At 41.2% G+C, this 11,798-nt stretch overlaps 1 protein-coding gene across 1 annotated transcript in view; it reads right to left on the bottom strand.

Moving 5' to 3' along the window:
• Positions 1-11,798, bottom strand: part of LOC103081973 (histone-arginine methyltransferase CARM1-like) — a 167,804-nt gene that overhangs the window by 30,584 nt on the left and 125,422 nt on the right. Inside the window, exon 7 of the mRNA XM_007464199.1 lies at positions 6,888-6,978. Coding sequence (XP_007464261.1) covers positions 6,888-6,978 — 91 coding nt within the window. The remainder of the gene's footprint in view (positions 1-6,887; positions 6,979-11,798) is intronic.

Below are 11,798 nucleotides of genomic sequence, written 5' to 3' on the forward strand. Positions count from 1 at the left end.
CCTGCAGTTAATGAGATGGAGATTCCAGAATTTCTGCAGCATAGTATTGAGGAAGGGGTCCAAAGGCTCAGAGAGGTGGAAATGCTAGATGGATTTACTGTGGAAGATGTAAGAATGTTCCACCTGACTATTCTCAGGCAAAGTCCAGGAAACTCTCCATTCATATAGGTAATGGGGAACAAACTAGTGAAAGATCTGAGGCATGCTGCCCTCAGTACATCAAAGACAGTGATGGGTGATGCTGCCATTCAATTCTGCTCCGAATGAGCATAACCTGGATGGAATTTCAGAATGTCAGAAGCAAGAAAGCAGTAATTAACCATCATAGGCTAGAATGACATAATTACTGTGCTGGACGGCAAGACTAGAGTGACAGTCAGGGTACCTTGATCCAGAGGGACCTGTAAGTGGTTGCCAAAAGGTCCTAGTGTTACCAGAGAGGTGAAATACATGCACAGTCACTAGACAGTACTCAATTTCTATAACAACAACAACAGAAATCTTGCTAGCTTACGAGCAGGATGTCAGCTGTCACAATGGGAAGATTGGGTCCCTCACCCAATTTCCAGATCTAACTTAGAGATCTGGTTTATGGATCCAGTGACCACTGGCCCATGACTGAAGTGGAAACCCAGTCCCTTGAGGGAGGACTCTGCAATGCCACTGCAGGAACTTACGGTAAACATTCCCCAATTCTTCTCTGTGGCAAAGCAACTATGTAGGAGAAAGGAGAATATCTAGATTTTTTGAGGAATGTGAGATAAGAAGTGATATTGATAAGAGAAATCTTAGGATATCTCTGGTTAGTAAGGGTTTATGGAGGTAGCAAAGGAAGGTCTGACCAAGTCTATTGCACAGGGTGTCCAATGAGTTCACACCCACCATGTAGTTATTTTCCCAGTCCCTGAATGTGCAACTGGGATAGACATATTCAGCATCTGTTAGAACCCTCACACTGGCCTCTGAAGAAAGGGCTATGACAGTTGTACAAGGAGAGGTCCCATCCCTTAAACTCCCCATCCCCAGGTAGGTAACACTTTTATCTTTAGTTTATAAATAAGAAACTTGGGTCTAAAAGAAATTAGATTAACTTGGCTAAGGTTTTACAGTTAGTAATTGACAGAACCAAGAATTAAACACAGTTGAATCTGGTTCTAGAGTCTGATTTATCTAGTTTTTAACTACTGCCTACTTGCCTACGCTTGTATGTTCTATAACTGTAATAAATGAAATAAGGTAAACTAGTATCATCTCAAACTTCTTGAGAATATTTGGTTACTCCTCTTAATTGATCCAATGTATGTATTTTTCTTGATATGAGAATCCATTAAAAATTGTATTTAAAAGACTTGGTTTTAACCCCCTGAACCAATTATATATTTTCAGTACTGTCAGTAGTACCCATCACCTAAAGAAGTTTTACAGCTGAGAATGATGATTCTTCATGACTGAGCCTTACTCTCAGGAGATACTTTTCAGAATCTTAATTAATAAGGGCCAAGGAATCTTAATCAAGTAAGAAAAGGAAATTATTAATTCTGTAGGTGACTGCTACTAACACCAGAATGTAGTAAGTTTGTCTACCAAGAGTGAACCCCATGACTGGTTATTTAAAAAGGGTAAAGTTATATGCTTACTGCATACTTAAATGAATTTTAGAGTTAAATGTGTATTTGAAAGACTGTTAAGTGTAAAAAAAGTAAAATATGAAAGAAGTAGAAGGAAGCTAATACCAGACTCAGGGTGGGGAAGCCTTTTTTCAAATAAAGGAAAAGAAATAAACTGTAAAATAAAATATTGGTAGATTTACATACATAAAAGTTTTTAACTCCTTTTGTGGTAAAAACCACCACAAAGAATATTACAAGGCGAAGAGAAAATTCTGAAGAAGCTACAACAAAGTCTTAATATCCTTAATATATAAAGAAATCTCATAAATAATGCATTTGTCTTCTAGTTAACAAAAATGTATTGAGCAATTATGATCATCTAGGTCAGATGATGGGGACACAGCAGTAAATAGAACAGCCACTCTTACAGAACTCGTAGTCTCATGGGGGGAGATGGCCAAGAAATAAAACAGATAAGTAAAAGCATATATATGGCAGATGATAATAAGTGCTACAGAGAAAAAGGAAGTGAGAAGTGGGATAAGGGCTTCCGGGAGGGAAGAGATTACAAGTGTTAAACGACAGATGGTCTCCCTGAGATGATGACAGGTGAGCTAAGACCTGAAGGAGGTGAGAGGGAGCCACAGTGACACCTGCGTTTCAGGCAGAGGGAAGGGCAGTGAGGTGCCAGCAAGCCTAGTATGTTCGAGGGGAAGCAGGGAGCCCGACCAATGAGGCCAGAGTGGAGAGGACAAGAGAGCAAGCAGCAGGAGATGATGTCCGAGGGACAGCAGGGTGGAACTTGATCAGGCGGAGTCTTACCATCTATCGGGAGAACTTTGGACGTTCTTATGCAGATGATCGGAAGCCAGTGGAGGGTTCTGGGTGGAGGAATAACGTGATCTAATCATGTGTTATCAAGATCGTGCTGGTTGTTGTTTAAAAATAGGAAATGAGTTAGGAGGCTATTGCAAGACTGTAGTAGAAGCAGGGTTTTTTGTTTTGCTTGTTTTATGTTTGTTTTGCAGGGGTGGGCAGGGGGTGATGGTGAAAATCAGCAGCTTGCCTTTGGATGTATTAAATTTAAGATGCCCAATAGACATCCAAGGTGAGCTGTCACCAGCCACTTGGACATCCAAAGTCTATGGTTCTGGGGAGAAGTCTGGCCTGGAGTTCTAACTATGGGAGTTGTCAACATAAAGACGGTATTTTAAATGAGATCAGTAAGAAAGTGAGCACAGACAGAAATAGGAAGACATCTAAGAACTAACCAGGAGTCAATCCAACATCAAAGATTTGAGTCATGAGGAAGAATCAGCAAAGGAGAATTAGGGCCAATAAGGAAGGAAGAAAATCGGGCTTAGGCTCAGAAGCGAAGTGAAGAGTCAAAGGCATCAAGCGGCATTGTTGATAGTTAAGTCAGGTGAGGACTGATGATGGGTTGTATCTGGGGATCTTATTTATTTAGCCTGTTATTTATTCCTCAGTCTCTCAGCCCACTCCCTCAGAATACACCCAGACTCACTTTTTTGCATCCCCCTCCCTCCGTTCAGCCAGCATCCACTTCTTTGCCTCTTCTAATGGAAATCAGAAATCGTGCAAGCTTTCACCACCTGTTCCTTGGATCGATACAACAGAGGGCCTTCATGCTAGTAGTCTAATGCAGAAACCCCCTTATAAAGGGACAGAAAGTAGAAACAGAGTGAAGGCTATGAATTTTGATAACTATATATTAAAAAATTTTGTGTGTGTATCTGTTGACTAAAAATAAAACCATTCAAATGCACCAGCTATCAAAGAAATACAGATTAAAAATAAATCGGCCACCATTTTTTTGGCAAATCAAATTGGCATTTAACAGAACATATCCTGTATGGGTAAGACTCAGCAGACATTCTCATATACCACTGGTGGAGGTGTTAATTGGTAAAGCTTTTCTACAGGGCAATTTGGCAACATATAAGAATAATTTTTTTTTTTTTTTTTTTGCGGTACGTGGGCCTCTCACTGCTGTGGCCTCTCCTGTTGCGGAGCACAGGCTCCGGACGCGCAGGCTCAGCGGCCATGGCTCACGGGCCCAGCCGCTCCGCGGCATGTGGGATCTTCCCGGACCGGGGCACGAACCCGTGTCCCCTGCATCGGCAGGCGGACTCTCAACCACCGCGCCACCAGGGAAGACCCAGAATAATTTTTTTAAAGTTCTTTCTTCACACCTTTTGGTCCAGTGATTCTGCTTCTAGCAATTTATTGTAAGGTAATAGAATGTACAAGATTTCTATAACAGGATGTTCACTTTAGCATTGTTTCCTATAGAATTTATAGAAGCCTATAAAATTCTACATTCTTGTGGAATATAGGAACAATACCTTAGTATTGTTTCTTAACAGAATGTATAGGGTTAAATTATAATTAATAGTTTAATACCCAACATTGGATCTTGAGTCGATAAATTACAAGAGAGCCACACAAGAAATACTCCGCAGCAAAATAATATCTAAAAGACCTGAGAACATGTCAACAAGGTATTAATAACGTTTTTAAAAAGCGCTATGAAATGGTATTTATGGTATGAGTCTAATTTTATAAAGAAAAAGAAAAATGAGAAAGGTATCAACTAACATCTTGATGGTAATTACTTCCATACATGCTTGAGATCACAGGAGTTTTTATCAGAAATATTTATTGAGGGCCTACCATGTGGCAGGATAGGTAGTGAACAGTGACAATATTCCAGCTCTTGCAGTGCTTACATTCTATGAGGAGGGATACGGACAATAAACAATAATAAGTAAGTCTTTTAGGAGGCGATAAGTGTTGGAGGAAAAATACAGAGCAGAATAAGTGGGATTAGGAGTGGTATGGCTGCCGCTTTAAATATGGTGGTCAGGGTAGGTCCTATTGAGAAGCCATTTAACAAAGACTTTATGGAGTTGAAGGAATTAGCCATGTGAATCTGGAGGGAAAGGTATTCCAGAGAAGGATGAGCAAATGTAAGGCCCTAAGGTGGGAGTGCGTCAGGTACGCCTGAGGATGGGCAAGGAAGTCTGGGAGGCTGGAGTGGAGCGAACACAGCAGTAGAAAATGAGGAGCCAGACTGGGTAGAACCTACTGGAGGGCTTTGGGGATGTTGGAATAGACAGGTTAAGAAACTACCATAATAACTGAGATGAGAGATAATAGTGTTGCAGTCAAGGGGAAACAGTAAATACAGGAAGAACCGGTCAGATTCTGGATATACAGTTGATCCTTGAACAAAAGGGGGGTTTGTTGGCACACCCACCCTCCACGCAGTCAAAAATGCTCTTTAACTTTACAGTCAGCCCTCTGTATCCATGGCTCCACATGCACAGATTCACATGTAGAGCTATAGTATATATTTATTGAAAAAAGTCCGCACAGTTCAAATCTGTGTTGTTCAGGGGTCAAATGTACTTTGGAAGTAAAACAAACATAATTCCTTAATGGTTTAGGTATGGGGAACCAAGAAAGAAGGCCTTCAAGATTCGGAGCCTGAATGATTAGGAGGATAAAGTTGTCAGCAATTGAGGTGGAAAGACCGTGTGTAGAGCAGGTGTGGGGTGGCAGTGGGGGAGATCGGGAGTTGAGCTGTGGACATGGTGCGTCTGTCCAAGGGCAGACGTCCAGGAGGCAGTTGGCTATGGAAAAGCATGGAGTTCACAGGACAAGTCTGGAGAGATACACTCGGAAATCATTAGCATAGAGATGGTATTTGAACTGTGGGAATGGGTGAGCTCATCAAGGGAGTTCTTACTGCCTAGAGAGTATTAATAATCACAGTGGACTGGCTGGGCTCCCCATCAAACATGCAAACATGTTCTATTTATTCCATTAAAAAAACTACCTTTTTTATACCTCACTTCCCTGGTCAGCCACCACCCATCTCTCTAACTCCCTTTGCAGTGAGATTCCTCAAAAGGGGTGTCTATACTCAACAGTCTCCAACTCCGCCCCCACCCCCACCCCCGCCGCCTCCTTGATTTCTCTCAAGACATTCTGCCAAAACCACCAGTGCAGCAGATGGTACTGCTGGGAGATCACATAAAAACTGCCTGGACAACCAATCTCCCCTATAAGTCTGGCATACTCTGTCACTTGAAATTCCTCTCTCTCCAACCTCTCCATTTAAGATAGAAATATTTAGGGTCAGCATGACCTTACATGACATCATTGCCCCCTCTGTCACCACACACATACACACTAAGAGGCCATTCACCCCCACTGGAAATTCTGTGGCTTGTAGTCTCAAAATTACAGATTGAATCGAAGCCATTAAAGGTTATGAAACTGTGGTGGGAAAGCCTGTTTTGCAAGAAAAAACTGGGGAGAAAGAAAAATCATAACCCTTTGACCTCACTCATAGCACTTTGTAATGTGGGGAACCAAAGCACTTCCTATTTCCTGCCCCTTCACCAAGGGATGGCATTACAAAGAGAAAGCCCTGGAAATCAACTTTGGATATTGCTGTTGGATGGTTCTGCATCCTTAGCCAGAACTGAAAAGTTTACATTTTAGTACACATCCTCACCCACCTGCCGGTGCATGCTGTGCTCCCTCCTACGTGCCTCACATTCCCACTTGGATGGTGTCTGTTCTGTTGCTCCCTCCCACAGGTCCAATATTGTCATTCTCCCCCCCTCCTTCTCCTTATAAAAACCAGTCTCAGGAAAGAAAGGCAGAAGGAATGGTCGTTTCAAACTGGCAGGAGTTTTGTGTTTACCAATGGAAGAAACCAAGTCTCAGACGATGAAGTGAACTGCCCAAAAGTCAACAGCTAATCAGTAGGGGAGCTCCAAAAATTTTCGGATCGACTCATTTACATGAAGGTATATTGATTGATCTGCTCTCTGACAAAGGCAAGTTCTAGCAGAAGCCATAGCCTTGGGCCAAAAGAACGGATGGAGGAAGTGGAAAGGGAGGAACAGCAGGCAGGGGGAGGATGCTATTATTTTAGCATTAGGGCAGTTTTTTGGATGTTTGATTTTGTCTAACCGGCTCCCTTATTTGTCTATTTCAGTAGTCCTCAACAGGGGGTGATTCTGCCTTCCAAGGGGATGTTTGGTAATGTCTGGAGACATTTTTGGTTGCCACACCTAGGGGGAAGGTGCTACTGGCATCCAGGAAGTACATGCCAGGAAAGCTGCTAAACAGCCTACAGTGCACAGGACAGCCCCTGACGCCAGTATATGACCCACAATGTCAACAGTTTAAGAACTCTGCTTTACTCTGAAAGGAGGGGAAGAGAGAAGAGAACGTTACCAAAAGTTGGCTCTGGAGTGGTGTTCCAAGTACAGCTGTTCATCAGAAAAGGGGGCCAGGTGGATGTCGCCAAACGTCGGGAACATCATTCCTATTGAGAAGACAACAGACTCAAAGTTGACTCCTACTGCCTTCTTACTTGGACCTGCCACTTGACCTCTTCCATTCTTTCATCCCATCTCAGTTATTACACAGCAGGCTAAAACGTAAACTTGCCTCAAAGCAATGATAAGAAAATTAGGCAGAAGATTAGAGGGAATATAAAAGAGAATGTCAAAGCAAGTCACAAAGCTACACTATAATAAAAGTTTGGAGTCCTAGGTGAGGCATTTAACCTGGCATATTGGCTTTCTCAGCTACTGGTTGTTGTTTTTTTTAACATCTTTACTGGAGTATGATTTTTTTTTTAATTTATTTTCGGCTGCATTGGGTCTTTGTTGCTGCGCACGGGCTTTCTCTAGTTGCGGCGAGCAGGGGCTACTCTTTGTTGCAGTGCACAGGCTTCTCACTGCGGTGGCTTCTCTTGTTGCAGAGCACGGGCTCTAGGCGCGTGGGCTTCAGTAGTTGTGGCACATGGGCTGAGTACTTGTGGCTCATGGACTCTAGAGCGCAAGCTCAGTAGCTGCGGCACACGGGCCCAGCTGCTCCGCAGCATGTGGAATCTTCCCGGACCAGGGCTTGAACCTGTGTTCCCCTGCATTGGCAGGCAGATTCCCAACCACTGTGCCACCAGGGAAGTCCCTGGAGTATAACTGCTTTACAATGGTGTGTTAGTTTCTGCTGTATAACGAAGTGAATCAGCTGTACATATACATATATCCCCATATCCCCTCCCTCTTGCGCCTCCCTCCCACCCTCCCTATCCCACCCCTCTAGGGGGTCACAAAGCACCGAGCTGATCTCCCTGTGCTATGCGGCTGCTTCCCACCTCAGCTACTAGTTTTTTTCCTTTCTGTATGTCCAGTGCTTGGAATTCTGGGCATTTCTTTTATTTATTTATTTTTTCTTTTATTTATTGTAAAAACAACTTAGCTTTGAAAACAATCAACATTCCATCATCCTATCACATTATTATTGTCATTCTTAGACTTTGTTGATGTATAATCATACTGACTATTTATCTTTTTAAGTGCTGTTAGAATCTATGCTTATGTGCAGGCTCACCATCCTCCACACTGGGAAGCCCGCAGCACTTGTCTTTTGTTCCTGACATTTGCAGTCACTGGGGGAAAAGGCAGATAACTTAGCAGGCAAACAAACACCTAGGCTGGCAGACCTGAAGTTGGGCCCTTCTGGGCAGGCAGATGTGGCGATCAGCATTATTATTCTCACCATCTAAAAAACTACAGAACTTCATCATCATCATCATCATTCTAATAATAATACCTAAAATTTCTTGTTTATGTTAAGTCTGCCTTGAACCTTTTTATGGGCTTCCCATACATTAATTCATTTAATCCTCATAATAATATAAAATAATAATTTAATCCTCATAATATAATGAATAATATAATTCATTTAATCCTCACAATAATCCTCATAATAATATAATCCTCATAATAATATAATAATAATAATAATATATCCATTTTATAAATGAGAAAACTAAGGAACAGGGAAATTTAAATGATTCAGCCATAACCACAGAGCTAATAAACAGAAGGAAAAAACCCAGGGGTGAAATCTCTTCCAACAGTCAATGGTCTCATACTTTAACTATGCTCCCCTCGATGTCTGTTAAAATAGAACAGATCATTTTCATTACGGTATTTTCAGAGGTGGTCAGAGAAAAAACACGACTGTAACATCATTCATATTTCTCCATATAAATCTCAAACGCTATTGTTAAAACAATAATGATTGCTTGGTGGTTTTTCAATGTCAAGATACAAGGATATTAAACAACTTTGGAAAAGTCATATGTATCATTATTTGTGTAAACTTGGGAAGTTTCAGAGGAGGATGTTCTGAGCCCAAGCCTAACAGGAATTGCAAAGATATTAGATAAAATGGAGGTGAGGAAATCATCAAAGGTAAAATATAAGAAAAATTCCAAGAGTAGAAGAAAATGAGTCTTCTGATTTAACATACCCACTAAATGTCCAGCACAAGAATTTTAAAAGCTTCACACTAAGACAACTAGAAATTAAAAAAAAATACTAAAAGCATCCAGAAGGAAAAACTGTGTCATTTTAAAACTTCAGGAGTCAGAATGGCATTCGACTTCTCAATAGCAACACCGGGTACCAGACGCCCAAAAAAGATGCCTTAAAAATACTGAGTAAAGGGCTTCCCTGGTGGCGCAGTGGTTGAGAGTCTGCCTGCCGATGCAGGGGACGCAGGTTCGTGCCCCAGTCCGGGAGGATCCCATGTGCCGCGGAGCAGCTGGGCCCGTGAGCCATGGCTGCTGAGCCTGCGCGTCTGGAGCCTGTGCTCTGCAACGGGAGAGGCCACAGCAGTGAGAGGCCCGCGTACCGCAAAAAAAAAAAAAAAAATACTGAGTAAAAATTGTTTTCAAGTTAAAATTCTCTACCTAACAAAATGATAATACCAGGACTCAATAAACAGAAACTCTCAACCACCCTTTCTCCAGAAGCTATTAGAAAATATTCTTTGCTGAAATGAATGGTATAAACGAAGAAAGGGGAAGACAAAAGAATATGGTGGAAAGTCAAAGTGGGGTAGCCACACAATAGGACTAGAGAGCTACCAGTTCACGTGTGGTCGAGGAGGACAGAGCATTACAGGAGAATTCCACAAAATAAATATTTATAGGCAATCTGTCAGACCTGTTAAAGCATGGAAAAAATTAGTCATGAGTACACAGAAAACTAAATGAATGATAAAACAAGGCAATTTACTCCAGGAAAAACAAAGGATTTCATGAAAAAAATATATAATCACATGCACCTACCATACCAGTGCTGACTCAGCACTGAACAGTATTTACATTGTCATTATAATGTAAACATCGACTACTGATTTAAACAAGTAATAATCTAGGTCTATATTTCCTTATATTAAAAAAAAATTCTGAAATCCAAAAAGCTCTGCAAAGCAACAGATTTTTGTAAGTTTGCAACATCATTTGATGGCAAAACCTGACCTGAACGGACATGAGTTTATAGTCTTTATTTATCCTACTTGGTATCCATGTTCATGTTTTGTTGCAGAAATACTGTGTGCTTCATTATGGAGGGCTGCCTCAGATCCCACTGGAGGTGTTAAGTAACACATGGTATATGACTCTATTGACCTTTCCAAAGTCCTCCAGATTTTGAATTCTGAAACCTATCTGGCCTCAAGGGTTTGGATAAGGGATTGAGGACCTGTATAAATACATTTAGAGCATGGGGGGATGCCTCAAGAAGGGAAGGAGCTGCTATGTAGGAAAGCTAACTTCTCATCCAGAGAGTGACAAGAATAGCAATATGATAATTTTACATAGAAATATGTAGGTAAATAATAGAAGCAACAGAGAACAGAGTTGAAAGGAAAAGCCTTTGGGGAGCAGTCTCTGGATAGGAAGAGGTGTGGCAGAGGCGTGACTATTTTTCATTGTAAGCCTTTCTATTGTCATGTGATGTTGTAAGCTATGTCTTATTTTGATGGAAAATAAAAATAATTAGGAAAAAAATCAATCATCCTTCCCCCAGGAATACACAGGGTAGAAAGCTGATAAAATCAGTATTCATTTCTACTTGTCTAGTTAAAGATACGTAGCCGAATATAAAATTTCATAACCATTTCAAATATCTGGGGAAAAAGGATTCCCAGATATTAAGTCTAAATATTCGGCTTAGAGGGAATCTCAACAGATGCATGTTAATTAACTTTGTTTAAAGTCTCATCATTCAAAAGCACCTAACCATTTGAGAAAAATCCAGAAAAAAAATACAAATATTCTTTCTGGGAGGCACTGAGGAGGAAATCCAAGCTACTTTGCTTTCATCTCCCATAGTTCAATTTTATCACATGAACACAAGGCCTCCAAGATCATCCTGGGCTGATTTATAATGGGAATGCTAATGGAGTTCTTGACGTTAGGTATACTTTGCCCAAGTTTATTTATTTCTGCATGAGTTTTTAAAAAAATGCCTAATTTCTAAAATCCCTAAATTTTGAAACATGCAGGAAATTACAGACAAACTTAAAGCTTTACTTACACATACAGACCAGGTAACCTGGTGAGTAGGAGTTGTAGTTTATTCTCTGTTTTGTCTTCACTGGGTATGACTAGGGAGCCACAACAATAGTACTTTAAAGTAAGTAAAACCGGTAAGGAGCTGCAATTCTCATCAGAGATGCAACTGTTAAAACTGGCCAGTTACCTTCTAACCCTTAATTGAAAAAAATGTGCTGCTGGAACATGTCCACTCTCTCTGGTGAACAGTGGAAAGTTAGTGTGTGTGCAAGGACTTGTGAGTGTGGGTTTCAGGGTCAGACAGACCTGGGGTCAAACCCCTGCTCTGTCACTTATTAGAGGTGTGTCCTTGCCACGATGCTTTCCCCCATTGTGCTTCAGTTTTCTCTTCGTAAGTGCAGATCGTAATACTGTCTCCCACTAAGCCAGGTATCAATCTTGACCCTACTGACATTTTGGGCTGGATAATCCTTTGATGTGTGTGACGGCTGTCCCGCTAGGTGCGGGTAGCACCCCCTCTGCCAGCTGTGACAACTCAAAAATGTCTTCAGACATCACCATATGTCCCCTGGGAAAGGAGTATAAAATCACCGAGAACCTCTGCACTAACCCTCCAAATAAACTGAAAACTTCCATTATTCACACTTCGTAAGGTTTTCATAAAATAATTTATGGAAATTGCTTAGCACACACAGACACTCGTTAAGCACAAACAGAATACTGGACTTTATATTATTATCTCGATTGTATGTAGTGACCATAGGGAA

The sequence above is a fragment of the Lipotes vexillifer genome, unplaced genomic scaffold, assembly GCF_000442215.2.
Source record: "Lipotes vexillifer unplaced genomic scaffold, Lipotes_vexillifer_v1.1 scaffold1544, whole genome shotgun sequence".
In the NCBI taxonomy this organism is placed as follows: Eukaryota; Metazoa; Chordata; class Mammalia; order Artiodactyla; family Lipotidae; genus Lipotes; species Lipotes vexillifer.